This window comes from Nelumbo nucifera, chromosome 1, assembly GCF_055504915.1.
Source record: "Nelumbo nucifera cultivar China Antique chromosome 1, China Antique-T2T, whole genome shotgun sequence".
Classification (NCBI taxonomy): Eukaryota; Viridiplantae; Streptophyta; class Magnoliopsida; order Proteales; family Nelumbonaceae; genus Nelumbo; species Nelumbo nucifera.
In genome coordinates, this window is record NC_142649.1 from 107,449,968 (window position 1) to 107,471,213 (window position 21,246).

The following is a 21,246-nucleotide window of genomic DNA, read 5'->3' on the forward strand; positions in this document are numbered from 1 at the left end:
GATTGTTGAAATCTAAAAGTACATAGTAACTCTTTGTGACTAATAAGTTCAGAGGCCTTAGTATCATTACTCACAAAGTATAGGATAGTTCTCAGAATTTGATTATATAGCCTATTGCATATGCCTTTGCTACAAGTTTTGGGCTCAAGCTTGATTTTAGCTAGAAATACTAATTCAATTTCAATTCAACTCAAAATCTCATATGTTTGAGTTTACCTAAAACTTTGAGAGTTAGTTAAGCCTATTCAAGATCGAACTCAATAGTTGTTCTCCTTGTTCACAAAAGCACATTAAAATTTCATATTCTCATCAAATTAAGAAGAATAATTTGCTTATTCAACATTTACAATCATAAAATATACCAAAAAAAAAACATGTTTGACTACTTGATTAGGCTCGCCAAGCTTCATACTACTTGAGCTCAACTTGATTAGAGATCGAACCTCAAGCTTGGTTCAAAGCTTATTTTGGTTTTTCCTCAACCGAACTGGAATTGCTTGTAAGGTTCAGTCTGGAAGGATGGTATGTTGAGATCCACTAAAAAGGCCATTTGGTATATTGAATCTAAAAGTTTATCATTTTGAGTAAGAACGTTTTAATTGTTTAGTGGGACTGTGAACCAATGATAAAGTTCTATGCCGGTTTTTAAATGCATGGGTCTGCATTTGAGTTCAGATCTACACTCCACAACGTCTCACAATATATCTCCGCCATATACGGGGAACATCTCCTGATGATGTGACAGGATGATCTGTTACTCACAAATGAGTGCCTCACAAGCACATCCACCGTGAATCGGAAACATCTCTACCATAAATTTATTACTGATGTGACATCTCATCTTTAAAATCTCATCATTAATGTGATATGAAACCTCATGGTTGATTCCACGACCCGCTAAACAGTTAAAGCATTCAATTAATCCGAATAAATGGCTCACCACATCGTTGAAAACCATTTTAATAACGAGAAAACAAAGTAATAAGTATTTAAATTCAGCAACTTCAGCCGTTATCTAACGGCCCCAAGTCAACGGTCGTAATTGATGGCCGAGAACCACAAATTTCACGATTGGTGAGCACATTTCATTCCTGCCATTGCCAAGACCCAAGAGGGGCTCTTGAGTAATTCCAGAGCCCATCTTAGCACCTACTCCCGCGTCGTAGTCTTTAATTTAACCAGAAAATGCTCACAATCTGAAGGCGGAGAGAGGCACATACTGATCAATACAGATTAGAGTAAGATTGGTTCCAGTTCATCTCCTCAGAAGCCTGCTCTAATGGAATCCACAGTTTCTGGAACAACTCTCTTCACCTTATCCAAATCCATTTCTTCTTCCCATAACCTCGTCGTCTGTAGCCTCCACCACCACTTATCACGAACTCTAAGTCCAAGCATTCAGAAACGTTTTTCATCCGGTAGAATCAGATGCATCTATGATGGCAATTTTCAGAGGTCAAGTCAGTTCGTTCCAATCTATTCGCCTGGAACTTCTCTTCGGAATTTGCATCTAGCGGCTCCGATATCGTCTCGTATGGCCTGTATATCGAGCTCTACTGCTTCGTTTGCTTCCGGTGGAAGCGGAGATGATACCAATGAAGGTAACGGAGGTGGGGGTGGCGACAGCGGTGATGGATCAAACAACGGAGAAACCAAGTCAAAATCTATTGGGGGAGACTCCGAAGAGGTTTCGACCTTGTCTTCCGATGTAATAATCCTTCACGTTGGAGTAAGTCATGCTCATCTATCTTAAGTTTTTTAACCTTGTTATTATTTTTGAAGAATAAATGCACTGTATATATAGCATTTATTATATGCTTATCTATGTATATCTAATTTTGCAATTGCAGGGAATGACTTGTGGAGGATGTGCAGCAAGCGTGAAAAGAATATTAGAAAGCCAAGTAAGTCCTACTTTTTTTCATCTTTTTTTATTCAAATGAAGACGTTGTGAACTGTTTCTTTTTTGCTTGTTACAATTTATTTTGCTTCTTTAGCATGGTAGCTTTTAATTCTCTAATTGTGCTTGGAGCTAGAAAATATACAGCGCAGAGTTGAGTTCTCTTTTTTTGGAAAACAAATTTCTGGAAAACCTCACTGATGATAAGCATAACTAGAAGGCACTCTTTAGACAGAGTATCAAATTCCGAATTAGCACACCTGAGACTATATGGCTATAAAGTTTTCAAAACTATTACCTGAAATACAAAAAGAAAAAAAAAATCCTAAGGTTTGAAATGGTGAAAGTGCTAATCATCTTTTTCTCGCCTGCCTCTTTGTTGTAAAGGTTTGGAATCATTTCTTTCTCTCTTTGGGTAATCTGGAAATCTTCCAAATGAAGTGATTGAATTATTTTCCTCCCCAGTGATTGCAATACACCAAAAAAAAAAAAAAGTAAAATACTTGGATGCTGTACAAGGGCAGCCGTGATATGGAGCATCTAGGGTGAAAAAAAAAGCTCAAGAATCTTTGGTAACAAGGAGCCAATGGAAGACTTGACTATCCTTATTTATTAAGGTAACACTGGTCCACTGGGTATTAACAAGGGAAGGACTTGAAGGAGTGCCAGTGGGTGTGGTTTACAGTGGTTGGCTTTGCTCAAAGAAACCAACATATAGATCATGCATGGGTTGCCCCTGAATTGGGGTTCCACAAATTAATATTTGATGGCTGCTTCTATGGTAATCCTGGAAAAACAGGAATAGGGGTGTGATATGGAATAAAATTGGAATCATATTGCTAGGCTTCTTAGGTCTTGTGAGAAGGAAATTTGTTAAGAGCTGATGCTTGCTCTTTTGCAAGGTCTAAGATTGGCCCTTTCTTCAAACTTGTTCAATTTAATTGTTGAATGGGACTGCCAAGTAGTCATTTCATGGTTCACTTCCACAGCTTCTGGTGCTTGGAGGCTTGGACCCTTAAGACATATTGTTAGAGAAGCAAAGGACTTGATAAATAATATGAACTGCTGGTTCAAATGTTCAATTGGACCCCAAGATCTACCAATAACTTTGCTGACTCATTTGCAAGAGCAAGTAGAAAAGACAGGCTTGGTTTGGGAGCCCCAGGCCTTGGAAGAGAAATGCACATAAGGTAATTGTAAGCACTCAAGTAGTTAAACTTTGATCAGCTATGAGTTGTGATATATGTCTTGGTTCTCCATATTTTTAATGAAATTCTGCTTACTGTTATTGATAAAAGACTCATATATAATATAGCTTAACTTGTGGCATTTTATTGATTGTTAACTATAAAAGACTTGATTTAAAAGAGGGAGAAGTTGAGAACAGAGTTGAGGTGGATGGAGACATTGGTTGTTATTGATTGGCTGCATGATGGTTTAGATGGTCCCTGAAAGCTGGAGAATTTACTTGGTGAGGCAAGAGCCTTGGGATCCATAATGAACATCTTGTTTAATTGGATCCCAAGGTCAACCAATGCGTTGGCAGATAGCCTTTCCATGGAAGGGTTAATAGATTTTTGTTATTCTGTGGCAGGTACCTTTCCATGCAACAAATGTACTGCAGAGATGCTTCTACACTGTAACTTTGTTTTCTTATCATTTAGTTGTTGGCCTTTTAAGCTCATTGCTCTTATTTCCTTTTATGGGTTGTGGTACTTGTTACCTCCTAATTTTATTCCATCATTAAATTTCATAATTGAATCCTCCTATCCAAGAGATTGAAGGAAGATAGTAGACATACAACTAATATTTTAACTTAAAAGATGACTGTTAAGAAAATATTTAGCCTAAAGATGAAACTAGGGCCACCCAAATCCCACACAAGGAATTAGAGGCGCCACCTACAAAAATTCAGAACCTGTGTAAGAAAAATCAATTAACAAGAGAAGTGATTTCCCCTCACACCCCATATAGCAAGATGATCAGCAGCAAAACTTCTGGTTCTTGGAACAGATTGAGGGCTTCAGTCCGGAAGCCAAGGATCTCATCTGTCAGATGTAGTGACTAGGCCTCCATGGACCTGAATCTACTAATGACTATCTAGAATCCTTCAATATGGATTCCTTTCAAACTCTAGAGAGACAATTTAATATAATCTAAGACCTTGGAGGGAAAGAATTAGCTCATCTATACATATGCATAACTATACATCCTCTCATGTGCATCTTCAATTTTGAAATATAATAAATCACTGCTGTCTTTTCTCTATAAAGGAAAGAACTTATGCTAGATGGCCAACATTTTATCCTCATGCAGAATAGTTGTTGCATATATGGAATCATCCATCCAAAAACACCTTGCAAATTGTTAGTTGTGGATTTATGAGGCCTAGATGTGTAGGATTAGTCCTCCTGGTGTTTGTTTGTTTGTTGCTGCTTTTGTTGATACTTGGCTTCTGACATTCAATCAGATAAATTGGAAGCTTTCATACTTTCGGTGGCAGCCAAACTATGAATATCTATGAAAGTGATTATGCTATAGCTGATGGTATAAGATTTTTAAGTGATTTAGGCTTTAAAGTTTTATCTACCCATTACTTTCATGCTAAATGTTTAGTTTATTTTTCTACATAAATTCTGCTTCACTTCAACTATAACATAGTGATGTTATGTATGACCAGCCACAGGTATCTTCTGCCAGTGTCAATCTTGCATCAGAGACAGCAATTGTGTGGCCTGTTGCTGAAGTCAAAGTTACAGAGAACTGGCAACAACAGTTAGGAGAGACCCTTGCAAAGCATTTGACCAATTGTGGATTTAAATCTGATCTTCATGGTAAGCAATTATGATAATTATCCTTCATTATTCATTTTTTAATATTTCTCTTGGTTAGCACAATAACTTTTCATTTGATCATTGGCAGATTACAGAAAGCATAACTAATTATAAAATCAGAAAAGAAGTACAAATGGGAAACAAGCTACACAGAATGTTAGCTCATGTCGATAAACAAATCCCAAAAGTACACAAGTCTAAGCAGCTTGACCCCCTAAGGCAGGCCCCCCCAATACAAGTCCTTACTCTCAGCCCTTCCCTAGCTAGAGATTTGCCGATCCTTGGGTCCTATTAAATGAAGTGTTCATATTGGATGTCAAAGACCTAGCCCATAAAACCGCAAATAAGTGTTGCATATTCCCTAGTTTTGGAGTTTCTCTCCTCCAAGATGCTACATAAAATTATGGATTTTGGGAGAAAGAAAATTGTTGAGCCAGATACCTTTTCTGCCACACCATGCAAAGAATAATGGCCAGGATGCACCTATCTTTGTCCTGGTCTGAAACTTGTGGAAGATTGAAGCTTTTACTTCTGCACATGCAAAAAGGCTTTGATTCCTCTCTACTAACTCATATTGTGATTGAACAGTTAGGAGAAAAAAATGAGGTGGTTCTTATTTTATTTTAACTTTTTAGGTTAGTAACAGGTAAAAATTATATTGATTATAATTGAAAGAAGAAATATCAACAATTCTGGGCAGCCAAGGATGTATGTTAGCATCTGCTACCTAACCATTTCCTTCTTTATGAATACAAAAGGTCTTCTTACAAGTGTTTCTAAAACATTTGAGCCTATCCACCCCTTGTTTAACCATTATATCAGCTAAAGAATTTGCTGATCTTCTAATCCTTGAATAGGTGATGTCCTTTTCTAGCTGCTTTATTTACCTTGTCGCATTTCTAGACTGCCACAAGTGCTCACTAGAGTTTCTCAGCCATCTCACTACCACTCTAAAATCCCCCTCCACACAATTGAATTACTGATATGAAGTGATATGCTAAACCTCAGTCCCCATAGTATTGCAGACACTTCTTGTAGAGTTTCCAATGCCTATGGGGCCTGAATACATATGGCTATTATTGAACCTTGACTGCTTCTAAATACTCCACCAATGCCAGATAAGTCCATATTTACCCATACTGCACCCATCAAAATTCAATTTATTTTGCTTATGGATAGGACTCCACTGCACTAAAGGAGAGGATTCTTTTAGATGAGTATGCTACATACTGCCAGCTCCCATGGATATTATTTGTGGAAAAGTGGGCAAAGGCTTCTAGAGTTTTGATCCAATGCACCACTTTGATTGAGATGTTTCACATGAAGTGTCCTTTGACCATTTTATATCATTGCATATTCTAAGATTCCTCCCTTCCAATATCACCCACACACTACTTCCGTTGTTTATTACCACCTTAACTTTCCTCTTTTCCTAGGCAATGCAAAGGATGGTCTAAAAAGACTTTCTACATCAAGTGGTGGGTCCTACCTACAACCAAAGAGAAAAACCTTCCCCAAATACATAAAACCTGAGGAGGTTCTTGTCCTCATTTTGATTATGATGGTCAGATGTCCCAGTTGTGGAAAGAATCAGTTTATTTTCTATGACATGCTATCTGCCTATTTTCAGCAGATTTGGTTTGTTTTAAGACACACAACCATGCTTTCTCTTTGAAGTGAAAATTTTAGCTTATTAGATCAATGCCTGCTCGGCTTTTGTTTGATCACCATTAAGGATTTGGATAAGAATAGATCAAATGTTTGCTCATCTTGACCTAGTGGTGAATTAATTGCCTTAACATATCTAAATGGAAGAGTAAAGTGTACATAAATTCAGGGTTTCCTGTGATTTATATGAATCTTGGTGGTAATTGGCAGGTCAAGGAGCTATAGGAGATATTTCCTCGTAAAGATGCGAGGGATTGTTGCAAGAAGCATCTCAGGGCTGATGGTGTGTTACTAATTCATTGGTTTCTTCATTTCACTGTGATTCTCTGTTTATATCAGAAACAATTTTTGAACCTTTTTTTTTTCTTATTTAGGCGTGGAAGCATTGGTTCAAAAGTTAAGTCTAATTGGATCTTTTATCCATCAATAGGTGGGTTTCAGTAGCTGCATTTGGTAGACTTGGTTGGAAGGAGACATTTCTTTTAGCTGGGAGTTCATTTCATTTTGGATAAAACACTGCCACACAATCTCAAGAAATTACTATCTTGTTAGATGTTAGTTTCACTTCTGAAATTGCATTCTTTGTAAGTGTCAATGTATTGAATTTGATATATAATGCTAGTAAATGCTAATTGCCTATCCATTTGGTCTTGTTCTGTCTTGTTCAATTTTGGAGGGAGAATATCTAATTTCTTCTCCCTTGGTGCCTTTTGGGCTCCAAACTTGTACCAAGTCTTCTTGTCTCTTACTAGGAGTATGAAACTACAGAAGGAAGCAAGTTTCATCTAGTTGTCAATGTGATCATGCCATACTCATGAAGTTTCTTATTCCTATAACTCATTTATTTATTATTAGATTAGAAATATTTTGTTCTTCTGCGCATGTTTGACCATTGCATTATTTACACATGAATTGACAAATACAAACCTTTTGTCAGAAATCAAATAGCAATATAGCACGCAAGTGCAATATGATATTTCTCAAATGTGAGTTCACCAATCATAAAATGTGAGTTCACCAATCATAAGACTTGAACTATGTTTGGTTCAATATGCAAAAATGAGTATGAATTCATCAGATTTTAGTTCTTCCAAGAGAGGAATTTCAAAATGGCATTCCCACAAGGATTTCAAATTTGCACAAGTTGGTGGACATTGTCCTTTGTTATCCAGCTTTTTCAGATTCCCCTCTCATCTGACAAATTAAAACAGTGGAAACAGAATAAAAGGGAATCAATTCCATTTCCATCTGCAAATCCTACCAGTCCAAACAGGGAAGACTGGCAACAGTTGGGGAAGCCCAGCAACTTACAAAGTTACAACCATGTAGCTAACTATTTGACTGAATTTGACTACGCAAAATAAAACAGTAGGATTTTGTCTTTCGAACTTTGCTAAATTTTAGCATGGAAGATCTTGAAGCACCTCCCTTCCATTTCTTCCATATCTACCAATGTGGTAGACTTTTTTTTTTCTTTAATGCAAACCAATGTGGTAGACTTTTGGGGCCAAGTAATAGGGATTCTATGAATAAATTATAAATTTAATTTCTGTAAATTGCATTGCACCATCAAAAGATTCAAAACAGCTCCTATTCTCAGATATTTATGTTGGTATTTCAGAAAATCCAATACAATACACCATGTATTGACTAGTATATTGAACCTTGGGTTCCATAGGTATTCGCATAGGATCACTTCATATCATCCCAATCATGGCACTCAAGGATTACTAGTCTAAAGGAGAGTTATCATGGCTGCCTCATCAGTCAACATGCATCAAAATTCAGATTTTCTTTTTCTACCTACAAGAACAATGGATCGACATTAAGCCCGAAGTTAGGCCCTTGATACATGAGTTTAGGAGCTATGTCATGCTGTCTGAATCAAGGTGGACGTGCAATAGATAAATCCAGCCAACTTGGACGAGCCAAGGTGGAAGGATGAAGAGGTGCACCGAGTAGAACCTGCAACTAGTGTGGGGTCAGAGGTCTTGAGGAAGAGGTCCCCAGGGAAGGCACTCTAAGGCTCAAGTCAATAAGGCATAAGCAAGATTCAAAGTATCGATATGTATCGGCCCGTATCGGGAGCTTCTCGATACGTGCCCTACAGAGGGTGTATCGGGGTTTTGATCGGTTCAGGGGGTGGGCAGACCTTAAACCGGCCCCTCTGAACTGGATTTGAAAATAAAAATTATCGATACTACTCGATACGCCTCTACCAGCATATCGATATTTTGAACCTTGGGCATAAGTAGAGGGCGGCCGGGTTGAGCTGTTAAGGGCAAGCTGGTCTGGTCTGAGGAATGTAGAGGAAGTAGGAGAGCAAGAGGGCTGAAGAGTGGGAGAGATTAGAGAGATGCTATACCTCGAGGGGAGATGCCATGCAAACTTTAAATACAATATTCAGCCACTAAGCCAAATTTCATCTTGTGATAAGTAATGAAATGAAATTACTTTTATCCATTCAAACATCTAAATGTTATCCCAACAAATAAATTATATTTATGTTTAACATCAACTAAAGATGAAAAAAATTATTCAAAATTATTATTTTATAAAATAATAGAATAAATGATTTCTCATATCCACATTTATATCAAAAATTTGTTTTTAATGTCAATAAGTTTATGTAAATAAAAATATTAATAATAGAATAATTATTTTACTACTTAAAATTTGTAAATTTGAACATGATGTGTATCTAAAAATTTTTATAAATTATTATTTAATATTTTAATTTACATTAAATAGTAACATATTTATAATTTACAAAAAATAAAAATAATATTTATAAAATACTTGAGAATATAGTATAAATTGAATTTGTCAAATTCGATAATTTACTTTCACATCAAAAAGATTTTTTTTTATTTCATAAAATTTATATAAATAAAAATATTAATAGAATAATTAGTTTAGTAATTACAAACTATGAATTTTTATATGATATGTATTGTATAAATTTTAATATATTTGATATATTTTAAGATTATATATTTTTATAAATTATTAAACGAAATTTTAATTAATTTTGTAATAACATGTTTATTGTTTATAAAAATAAAAATATTGTTTGCCATACATTTGAAAATTAATTTTACTTGACTTTTTTGTTAATGTTAAAAACTAAAAATAGTAAAATAGGAAATAATTGATATAATATTTCACATATAATAGTTGCATATGTTTTGTGCCTTCAACTTCAATAGAAAATAATATGATAATAGCTTTTGTGCATGTATTAATTTGCAAAAATAAATATAATATGTTTTAGCACTCTTGATTGATACATTATTAACAAAATTGTATGATTTCTAGGTATCCCGCTATAGTAATTGTAATATATCTCTTCACATATACCACTAAAATATACATTTGCTTTATATCTATGCATCAATTATGGTTATTTTGACCTTAAATATAATATTATTAATATATTTGTGGAATTTATATGCATTTCCTAGTGTATCCATATTTTTTTTTGTTCATATCCATGCCTTTACAAGGCGTATCCATATCTGCATACATATCCAAGTGATCTAATACGATACTTGATACTGATACTTTAATCCTTATTGTTAGAGACATTATTCACTTTTATTCTACATCAAAAAAATAGTGGAAATTTTGCACATAATTACTAGTCATTGTTGCTCGGCATAATAAAGGAACAACGACATATTATGCCACCTTAACCTATAACCATTAACCATGAACATCTCTCGGAATCGAGGGTTTCAGAATCTTTGACCATACAAATTTCACATGGACAAGATTCACAAGATAACCAACCCTAATGTGGATTGTATCAAGAAAATGACTAATCTTCCAGAATAGCCTTTTCTTGCATCTTACCTGAGTACAAAAAACAAGACATGAGACAAAAAATAAATAAATAAATAAATGCAACATGGAAAACTAGAGAACAATTCCAATTAATAACGTGAGGAGAGTCTGGATTACGTGCACTTGATGGCTGTTTGTTAGGGACAGTTTAACCAATAACAATGCCCCACGTCAACCATGCACGCAAAATGAGATTGGAGTACTGTTTGTAGGACACTTACACTTGATGGCTGTTGTGGGGCGTTATTCTTGGTTAAACAGTCCCTAACAAATAGCCATCAAGTGTAGCTAATCCGGGCTTAAGTGAAGCTTCAATGGTCGGTTCGTGGAAAGATCAGGTCCAGGAGTCCTTAATGTTCCATAGTTATAAGATATAACCTGCATATCGTGCTTATTGTGATTGATGATTGCATTCTCTATTAACATTCAGTTTTATGTCAGTTGCCACCTCAAAGTTCAGTGATCCATGGCCTTTTCAGATCCGTCCATTCCATTAAACTTTGATGTCAAAAAAATAAAATAAGAAATGCCTCTGCTGGCTGCAAAATTGAACCTTAAACCATGTAATTCATGCCCACATGCGTCCCAGAACACTCAGACTTGCTATCTCTCTCATGCAGCTCTCTTAAAAATGCATAGAAGTAATTAATTTACAACTAGCTTCTTGATGAACCAATGCCCTGTTCGCTTTTTGATAAGTCACTTACCCGGGTGTAAAAGTGTACCCAATGACCATCTTAACCATAAAAATTAATTCCATTATTAAAAGGGGTATTTTTGTCCCATCCAAGTATTGGCAACTTTCACTTAGATGGGAAAGTTAATTTACCCATTTAGGAGATGGGTATCACTTACCCCGATAAGCGATACCCTGGAAAATAAACTTTCACTGGTCCCCACATAAATCTGAAAAATGAACATGTGTTTCTTGGTCAATGGGAATTTCCCATTGACCAATTTTCCCCACTCTAAAACTCCAAAAAACGAACGCCCCCCAAGAGTCTTTTCTTGCCTGGATATCCCATGGCCAAGGAGATAAACAATTCATATTCTTTTGCTTTGAATATGAAGGAAAGCTTAGCCTTCCTCTCAAGGCTGCTCCATTTAAAAAATTGGTAGATCTATGGAAATAACTGGTTTAACCTCTTCGTAAGTGCTAGCTTCTGGGACAGCCTTGCCAGTGCACTTATAATCAGCCAAAAGGGGAATCCTCAGTGAATATACACTGTTGTATGGGGCAACGAGAACACAAGAACCAGAAGCTTCATCTTCTGACCTTATACCCTCATCCTCATCACTTTCCAAAGACTGTTGCAGACAGATAAATTTCTCCAGGCTCTCAATAAGCAGCTGCTCAAATGTCTGGTGATTTTCTTTGCATACATCTTTGTAGCCATACCTGTTGATAACAAAGGTATTAAAAGGCATATATATTTTTTTATGAGCAAAATCAAAGACAGTTCTATTAATGTATTGGGAGAAAAACGTCCAGCATCCCAAAACTACTGGAATGTGGAAAACAGAAAACAGCCTCAGGCTGGCATAATTTTCTTTTTCTCTTTTTTTTTTTTTTTTTTTTTTTCAGAAAGTCATACAAGTTAAAGAGAAATTCCTGGCTTCCCGGGCCTGGTGCCCCCATACTAAACCAGATCTGTTTATCCCTGACTTTGCTGTTGGGAGATTTGGGGGCCCAATTTAGTGAGCAGTTCATGTTGGTTACCATAAAGGCATCGATTAATTGACATGTTCATCCAGGGACATGGTTGTAGTTCTGTACAATTAACATTTCTTTTAAAATCAATTCTATACAAATAATTAATATCTCAGAGATTAAATGGGTTTGTTTTATACTTGACCCTCTTTAGAACTGTTAAATGTTAGAAGACAGTGAGGAGAATTATAATAAAAGAGTCTAAAAAAAGTACAAGCACATCCTAGAAAAGATCCCCAAGTCTATGGGGCATAAAGTGTGAAAATGCCTATTAGCACCCCCATTAACTAATGAGTCTACCAAAAGGTTTGCTGATCTTTGAACTAGTCAAAATTAGGTGTTACACACTGATGACCAAAGATCTTGCCTTCTAGATAAAGCGATATAACTACCTTTGGTCCTGAAATGTTTCATTACATCCACCCAAATTACTAATGAATCTCTTCCACCTCCTTAGTTGTTGTACCCTATAAGGCATCACTAAGCTATCTGCTTGAATAGTATCTTTGTCTTCTGATGTAGGGGTATCTGGCCGACCTGCAGATCTTGACATGTGGCGTCAGCTGGATCCATCCCAGCCATCCCACGGATCCTCACACGTGGCGTCGGCCAGACGCACCCTGACATCCATTACCAACCATTGCTAACCGCCGCCACCTGCTTCCAACTACTCCTCTTATAAGCCAACTCCGACTATAAAAAGGGGCTCCCACATTGAGGTAAACATGCTTTAGAACTCAAGCTCTAAGTCTCCTCTCTTGCTTGGTCCGACCCCTTGCATCCCTTTGCTAACTTGATTGTCGGAGTCTTCGCCCCTGGGATAACTCCTGGGGCCTCTGACATCTTCTTTCTTTCCTTCTTGCAGCAGGTTGGACCTGTTGGCCTCGAATGCTAGAAATTACGTTGTTTCCCTCGACTCCACATTCAACAGCAACATCTTCTACTAGTCCTAAATCTACCTTTCTGATTGAACAAGGAAGGAAATGCAAATGAGGATGATGATAACCTGCTTCTAGAAAGATTCATAGCAGGGGACACCATCTAAAAAAACAGTACAAAAGAAAAAAATTAAAGACCACAAGAACCAATCACCAAGTTTGTATCCACAGAGTTCATGTAGCTGTTTTTCTTTATTCAGGTCACTAACTCAACCAAAGGAGATATTCACTAGGTTCCTAGATTATAAAGTAGTAAATATTTTGGAGTGTCATCCTTTTTCTACTGTTGGCATATTTGGAGAGAAAGGAACAGAGAGATCTTTGAAGGCAAGGTCTGAGATAAAAACAGATTAATTGTTGATATTGATCACTGATTGTGGACTGGGCACTAGCACATTCAGAGTTCAAAGATAATAAGAGGAATGAATTAGGGGATAGTCTATGGGAAGCTTTGGAATTTTATAACAGTCCACATTCTTGAGGTTTGTTTCTTTGCTGCATCCTATACTTGATGATTTGAGTATGATGTATAGCTGTCCAATGAAAACTCTTCATATGTATGTAATCGTTTTCTTTTTATCTTTTAATGAAATTTCCCTTTACTACAAGAAATGGAGCCTTTAAAAAACGGAGGGATCAAGAAATAACTCTTTGAGCCATCTCTATTTTTAATGATCAATATGGAAATTAGAAAAATTCTTATACCAATCTGACTGGAGTACTCAGAATAAAGCAACTTTGCCCATGACTCCCACAATCTTACTACATGATGGGCCTTATTTTCTCCTCAAAAGAACAGACATTTTTATAGATTTTATACAATGATAATGTACAATTCAAATCACCAGAATAGTTAAAGAAAAACAGCCCAAGAATGCATCCTTCAAGGGCCATCATAATAATGATTAGCAAAATTATCATCCTGTGAACAGAGACCTCTGTGTATTGAGTGCACAATTGAGGTAATCAGGGTCATAAGCAACACAAAGTATGAGTTGGTCAAACCACACCACTGTATCCAGGCGATTTTTTCATTCTCTCACTTTGCATTTTCCTCCTGACTGCAAACACATCATCCCACCTCCCTGCATCTGCATATATATTAGATAGGAGAATTCTACCAGCTCCATGATCTGGTTCAAGCCTAGACAACCTCTCTGCAGCCTTTTCTCCTATTTCAACATTTCCATGGGTTCTAGATGCTGCCAACAATGTACCCCATATTACAACATCTGCTTCCATGGGCATGCTTGCTATAAGTTGCTCAGCTTCCTCCAGATGCCCAGCTCTGCCCAAGAGATCAACCATACAACCATAGTGCTTGATATTTGGATCTAAGTTATAAACCGTCTTCATACTTCTGAAATACCGAACCCCAGAATCTACTAACCCTGCATGGCAGCAAGCACTCAAAACTCCTATAAATGTGATTGAATTTGGTTTTATATGTGTTCTTTGAAGATCCAAAAATAATTTAATGGACATATCTGCATAACCATGCATGGCCAGCCCACAGATAAAAGCATTCCATGGTGAGATTGAAGAAGATCTGCCCTGGATTTGACTAAAGACTTTTAAAGCTTTGTTAATACTCCCACACTTTGCATACATATCAATTAGTGCTGCTCCTAAGTTGTCATTTAGGGGAATGGAATTATTATTTATATAATCATGAACCCATCTTCCTTGTTCCAATGTTCCTGAAGTTGCAATAACAGAGAGGATGCTCACCATTGTGATTTCATTTGGTTGAATTCCACTAGTTATCATCTCATGGAAGAGCTCTAGTGCCAAATTAGACTGCTTGCTTTGGGCATAACCTGCGATCATGGAGCTCCATGAAACAACATCTCTTTCAGGCATCTCACTAAATAGCTGCCTTGCCAAATCAACCATGTTATTTCTTACAAACCCTGATATAAGAGCATTCCAAGATGAGATATTCTCCTTATTCCCCAATTTGAATTGCAAACAAGCTAAGTCAATCATGTGACAAGCAGAATAAAAATGGATGATTGTTGCTTGCATGAAAACATGGCAGTCCAAGCCAGTTTTTATAATTGCACCATGGAACTGTAGACCCTCATTAGTTGCTATTGCTCGCCCACAAGCAGAAAGTATATCTACAATCATAACTTCATTTGGGCCAAATCCTGCGCGTAGCATTTCAATATAGGTCACTAAAGCTTCATTTAACCTATCTACCCGTATGTATCCATCAATCATTGTACCCCAAGAAACCAAATCTTTTTCAGGTATTCTCTCGAACAAATCCTTTGCCGAATCAACAAAGCCTGCCTTCGAATATCCATTTAACATTGCATTCCACGAAACAATATTCCGTTCAGGCATATCATCAAAGATAATTCTTGCATCAGCTAAGCTTGAGCAAATGGAATACATGTGAATCAAATTGGTTGAAACCAGGGTGTGTGTTTCAAGACCTAGTTTAATTGCCATTGCATGCAGCATGCATATATCCCGAAGTCCACCCAAATGCGAGTAAGACGATATTACACTTGCTAATGTTACTTCATTTGGGGTCACACCCATAGCTCGCATTTCATTAAAAACGTCTAAAGCTTCAACTAAGCGATCATTCTGAGCAAAACCCATGATCATTGTAGTAAAGGAGACACAATCTCTACTGGGCATTATCCGAAACAATTGATATGCATCCTCTAGTCGGCCAAGCTTGACATACCCAGCAATCATTATGTTCCAAGATGCGGAATCCAACAGAGAACAAGAAGCAAACATTGAACGAGCAGCTTCGATGCGCCCACATTTTACATAAAAATTAATCAAACTATTCCGGATAAAAAGATTTGAATGAAGACCGGATTTCAATGCAAATGAATGGATTTGTTCGCCTTGGCAGATGGCCAAGAGGGATGTGCAGGATTTTAGAGCTGAAACCAATGCAAATTCGCAGGTCGTGTGTTTTTTCGCCTTTCTGCCTTCAAATAACGATTGCATATGATATTCAGGCGGCTGGGAAGACAAAGAATGATTTTTTCTTAAATCTGTCCAAGCCCATCTTCGATTAGAACGGCGAACAACAACGTGATGAACTCGTCTCATATTCTTCTTACATGGACGCAACGCATATAAAATGCTTACCCCTTTATATGCATTTAAATATCCATGGCTTGGATTTGAGTCGAGGATGAAGAGGATGGAGAGTGCTAAACGTCCATGGCTGCCATTTTTGATTCAGCCCACAGAGCAGGAGGAAAGGGGACAGATGGTCAGTGCAAAAGAGGCGCGAATCCATTGCGTTTTCATTTCTCTTTTCAACCATTAAATCCCTGAGCAACGGGAGTGAGAACCACGGACACGGAGGTTTTCAATCAGAATACAGAAGAGGACAAACGACGGTAGGCCGTAATCACGATCAACTCTGATAGTCTGATACCCTTCCGCTCCGGCATCATAGAAATTGACATCTTTACAATATCGTCTTCTCGCACGTGCATTTGCTTTGCACGTGCCATCACCACTGTACTAGTAATATAGATTATATAGATGGCTCAAAGCTACCCGAAGTCCTGAAGAAGGATAAATTGCAGTGCGTATTCAACTTTCCAGTTTCCACCTCAAAACCTAACCCTAATCTCGCGCTCTTGTTCGTCAGCTCAGAATTCAGAGAGATGTCTCATTTTGGGAGATCTGGTCCTCCGGATATTAAAGACACCTATTCTCTTCTTGTTCTCAATATTACTTTCAGTAAATATCACATATTTCTCTTGATTGTTTACTCTTCTGTCTCCATTTCAAAAACTCTGTTTTTAAATACTTACCTTTTATTTTGCTTCACCAGGAACCACTGCAGATGATCTTTTCCCTCTTTTCGACAAGTATGGAAAGGTCGTTGACATCTTCATCCCAAGAGATCGAAGGTTTCTTGAAACTTCTCTGTTCTTTATATCTATTTTCTTGCATTGAATCCTTCATTAAAGTGCCAAAACATTCCTCTTGTTTATGCTAAAATAGTAAAATGTGTTCTCTGTATATAACAGAACCGGAGAATCACGTGGGTTTGCGTTTGTCCGGTATAAGTACGCAGATGAAGCACAGAAGGCAGTGGAGAAACTCGATGGTGAATTTTGCCTTTTCTGTTACCATCTTATATAACTACTATTAGACGAACTTTATCTTCATTGATTGGTCGGCTGGTTCATCGATTGGTGGTGAATTTATTCCCCATTTCTTTGTCTCCACTTGTGCATTTAGGAAGGAACGTCGATGGCAGAGAAATCATGGTTCAGTTTGCGAAATACGGGCCAAATGCCGAACCCATGTAAGTTTTCCCATTCTTAGTTATACGTTTTTAGTGTTTACTTAGCTACATGCTTTTCTTGGAAAGTTCCCACCTTTTCTCGCTTTTTTTTTGGCCTGAAGGATGGGGTGGTGGTGTATTACCTGTAATTAACAAATTTCCACCCCGACTTCTTGCATATTAATTTGGATATTGGATGATTTGCACATTTGGTTTGTTCTTTTCTCAGTCACAAGGGAAGGATAGTTGAAGTATCTCCGAGGACAAGAGGCAGGTCAAGAAGCCGCAGCCCCCGCCCAAGGTATGATTCATTGTTCTAATAGAATCCAGATCCCTGAGTTTCTTAGAAATGAAATTGGGAATTTTTGTACAAACATACAACTATTGAGGCACAATTTGTATCAACTTGATCAACTCATTAAAGCTTTATTCTTAGGGATTGGAGACATGATTCCTGTTTAGCTATTTCTCTCTATGGACAATTTGCCTATTCCTATTACTATAATGTTCTATCAGGATGAATGCTTTAGGTGTAATTTCGTATTTGGGGATTTTAGGGTTAAAATTATAAAGTTGACATACCACGGTGGGTTATACTTCATGAAGAAACTAATCAAAAGACTCATGAATTGTCAATTGTGGCTGTTGATATAAATTACGAAACCCTTCCTTCAGTGGAGCTTAAAATTTAATTAATTTCTTTCTCTGTAATTCTTTACCCGCAACCATCTATGCTTGGTAAAATATTGCCAAAGAAACATTTTATCACTCAAACTCGATTGATTGGCCTTGTGTAGTGTTGTTCAGAAATTCTGTGCTTCTTCTGCAACATTCTGTTACTGATGATAACTTTTTTAGGTATCGAGATGATCACCGGGACAGAGATTACAGGAGGAAAAGCCGTAGCAGAAGCAGAGGCAGATACGATCGTGAAAGGTATCGTGGGAGGGAAAGAGAGCATCACCGTCGAAGCAGGAGCCGCAGTGCCAGTCCAGATTCTCGCAGAGGACGAGATAGAAATCGGAATGAAGATGAGCGAAAGAGAACCCGCAGCCGATCATTTGAAAGGTGTTGTATTCTGTCATGCTTTGCTCTGAGCAGTGTCTTGTTTGCCATGCTCATTGTTGTTGATGGTAGTATTTCTGAGGGCAACTGGCTGTATGTTGCAGTGCTTCACCTAATCGGCGTAGTCCTAGCCCTCAAAGGAGTCCAAGTCCACGCAAGACACCGCCTTCCAGAGGTGAAAGCCCTGTAAGACGTAGCCGTGATGAGCGATCTCCATCTCCCAGGAGTGTTTCTCCCCGAGGTCGACATACTGATTCTCGAAGCCCATCCCCTAGGAATTCAGATGCTGATGTAAGCCCTTTCACTTGACATTCTGATTTTGATGACAACTAGAAGCTGAAAACTATTTTTAATATATCTTAATGTGTTTTGTAGGAAAGATAGAGGGGCATGACATGGGGTGACAAGTGCTGGTCATATGCATCTTGTGTAGTCGTATTACTACAGTAAACAGGTCTTTGTGGATTTCAAGTTGTCTGATTAGAGTACTAAATGCTAGTGTTGGTAGCCTCAACTTCCCTGGAAGGTTAACTATGTCTTTTTTTTATTTTTGAACTTAATTTATCCTTCTCTTTAGTTAGGTGGTAGACTGATCTCTGGACTCTTGTAGTTTGTGGGAGATCTGGAAATTTTCCAATATCCATTATAGATTCTATATTGCTGCTTCAAAGTATCCTCTATTGTTTTTCATTCATCTCAAGTATGTGTGTTTTTAATTGTATTCATTTTTCAGTTGATGGAAATTCTGACTTGTGATGAATCATATACTGGGATTTTATAGTTATGATCGTGAAAAGAGTCAGTGTGGCTGACTGGCGGATGGTGATGTAGTAGCTGTTGATGATCTTTTATACTTCCTAGATGGATGATGTTCGTTTTGACGCTGGTCAAACAACATTAATCTTGTGGTTGCCTTCACCTAAAATGTTTAATTTGCTGTGATGATTTCTTGATGGGTAAGGTTGATAATTCAAAATTGGTTTCTCTTTTAAATAATCTTAAATCCACAAGAAATTTATCTTTTAACTACATCATGCTCCCTTGTCTTAAATGGTTGTTCAATTTTGGGTCCTGAGGAAAATAGATGTAGCTGTCACCTGTCATGGCCTAAAGATGGTTGGAAAGACGCATGTGGTTATTTGTAGTTTGATGCTGCCACTGGGGGCTGGATCTGATGTTCACTTACACTGTTGTTGGTACTTAAGTTGTGACCTAGTATGCTGAGCTGGACAGGGTAACAAATGCATGGTTGCTTATTCTGTTGAGGGTGTTCCACTCTGTTAAGCTTTTCAATTATGCTGCATCATGTACCAAGTTATGGTAGTACATGGAATCATGGCTGTACCTAAGAAGTGATTGGTAACATTCCTTTGATCATGTATTGGGATGTGACAGCTCATAGAGTTGTGGTTGTACCTGTGAGGTGGTGGCTGATATCGATTTAGGCTGGCTTTTGCTGTCATCAAATTTGATGGAAATGATCTTGGTGCTGTGACTGATGATTGGTTTAGTTGCTGAGTTGCAGTCTCTGCTCTAATAGATTTGTTTCCCTTGGTATGCCTGTATTTGTTGCATGCAAATCAGTTGGAGCCGTATGGATGAAGCAAATCTGATAGTATTGATGGTTCTGAAGTAATGGAAGAACAAGAACATGAGTTGGGTAAGAGTGGAAAACAGGGGCTGTGTGTAGGCAAATCTCATAGTTGAGGTAAGGTTTCATAATTCATTGAATTAAAGAGCTTTCTTAGTGCCGTGTGGAGGTGGTTTCTATTTTTTCTTTTTCGTTTTGCTTGTGTTTTGAAATATAATTTGCTGTAGGCCAGTGTTTTAGGAGGCATGTCTCTCTGATTGGGCAAAAGATTCATTTTGTGGGGTGCCATGAACTAAGGGTGTACTTATCTGGGTTGTTATGTTTTGGTGAATTATCCTTGAATTTGATGTAGTTGAACACATAATTTGTAATATCTTAGATTGTATCTGTGATGGTAACATTCAGCCTAGGTAAGACTTGAAGGTACAAGTACAAGGTGACAACGAACCCATATCAATACCGTCTATCAATACCATGAGCCTAGCCCATTAAACTAACAGGGCTTTACACTTCCAGAAATTAAATTTGCATATTCTTGCATGTTAGCTTATATATGTTTTTTCAATGGAGGTATCAGACTATCAGGTATCCCTCTTTGTGCCAATTGCCTCGGGCCATAGTTAGGGCGCACACTTCAGCTGTGCATCTAGCTTTTAAATCACTCTATCCTTTGTAGTGGGCTAGTGGCAGAGTGATCGAGTACTCTGGTGTATTATTAGATGTATAGGTAATGCCTTGGACTTGATCTTTTTTCTGTTGACACTTGTAGGTTGAGTAGTCTTCAGGTCGGACACGTTGGAGTTCATTGCCAACCCAACCAGCCCAATCATATTTTCCCTTTGTCAGCCCAAAGCTCCGTCATCCGTGACCCTCCAAAATCCACTAAAGCGTGCCCTCGATTATTATCATAGGTCCTAGATAGGTTAATTAGGGGTTTTTCCTTTCTAAATGGGTCGTTTAATAAGCACTTCTTGAATAAACGCTTATAAGAAAGCACTTTTTAGCATAGTAAATGTTCGGTAAAGTTGCTTTTAAAAACATTGTTATCTGAAGCTGAAAAGAAAACACTTAAGCGCTGAAGCATGAAGCCTAAAATAGGGGCTTTGTGCTTATCCAAGCTCAGCCTAAGCTGTCTTTGATTTCAAGAAGTATGAATGGTTAATGTCATTGAAACTTGCTATTTTTTTGACCCGTATTACAACCCTTTTCTATGCATTTTTGTACATCAATACCTCATTATTTCTGGCATTACACATGACTACATGCAACATCCCATGACATCGGTTTACACGTATATATTATTTTTATGTAGTATAAATCCTTAAACTGACTTCACAGGCCACAGCCACATCCTACTGTATTGAAACATCTCTCACGAACAATAACAAACAAACAAGTATGGTAGATCTTC

The 21,246-nt window shown here is 37.5% G+C and overlaps 3 protein-coding genes and 1 long non-coding RNA gene across 7 annotated transcripts; 3 read left to right on the forward strand and 1 right to left on the reverse strand.

Annotated features, from left to right (window-relative positions):
• Positions 1-1,087: 1,087 nt before the first annotated feature.
• Positions 1,088-7,265, forward strand: LOC104605979 (copper-transporting ATPase PAA1, chloroplastic-like). Of its 3 annotated transcripts, XR_016078640.1 has the most exons (6): positions 1,088-1,729; positions 1,851-1,904; positions 4,371-4,447; positions 4,581-4,734; positions 6,613-6,685; positions 6,777-7,265. XR_016078640.1 is itself a non-coding variant. In XM_010270955.3 (5 exons), the coding sequence occupies exons 1-4, from the start codon at positions 1,280-1,282 to the stop codon at positions 6,642-6,644; spliced, it is 690 nt and encodes a 229-aa protein (XP_010269257.1). In that variant the 5' UTR covers positions 1,091-1,279; the 3' UTR covers positions 6,645-6,685; positions 6,777-7,265. The 3 variants fall into 3 exon arrangements, 2 of the variants coding, with proteins under 2 accessions (XP_010269257.1, XP_010269258.1); XM_010270955.3 differs by lacking the exon at positions 4,371-4,447 and having other exon boundaries at positions 1,091-1,729; XM_010270956.3 differs by lacking the exon at positions 4,371-4,447 and having other exon boundaries at positions 1,091-1,729; positions 6,833-7,265.
• A 6,411-nt stretch (positions 7,266-13,676) lies between these two features.
• On the reverse strand, positions 13,677-16,296 carry MEF18 (mitochondrial editing factor 18). Its single transcript, XM_010270954.3, has one exon. It carries the CDS (start codon positions 15,979-15,981, stop codon positions 13,897-13,899), a length of 2,085 nt encoding a protein of 694 aa, XP_010269256.1. The 5' UTR covers positions 15,982-16,296; the 3' UTR covers positions 13,677-13,896.
• A 146-nt stretch (positions 16,297-16,442) lies between these two features.
• LOC104605977 (uncharacterized) lies at positions 16,443-18,914 on the forward strand. 2 transcript variants are annotated; one of them, XM_010270953.3, is made up of 8 exons: positions 16,443-16,626; positions 16,721-16,799; positions 16,920-16,999; positions 17,134-17,200; positions 17,409-17,480; positions 18,038-18,247; positions 18,349-18,535; positions 18,620-18,914. In XM_010270953.3, exons 1-8 carry the CDS (start codon positions 16,551-16,553, stop codon positions 18,626-18,628), a joined length of 780 nt encoding a protein of 259 aa, XP_010269255.1. In that variant the 5' UTR covers positions 16,443-16,550; the 3' UTR covers positions 18,629-18,914. The 2 variants fall into 2 exon arrangements, with proteins under 2 accessions (XP_010269255.1, XP_088747805.1); XM_088891679.1 differs by having other exon boundaries at positions 18,625-18,914.
• An 899-nt stretch (positions 18,915-19,813) lies between these two features.
• LOC148803677 (uncharacterized) lies at positions 19,814-20,206 on the forward strand. Its single transcript, XR_016078648.1, has 2 exons — positions 19,814-19,952; positions 20,063-20,206. It is a non-coding gene; the product is annotated as an uncharacterized LOC148803677 (long non-coding RNA).
• Positions 20,207-21,246: the final 1,040 nt, after the last annotated feature.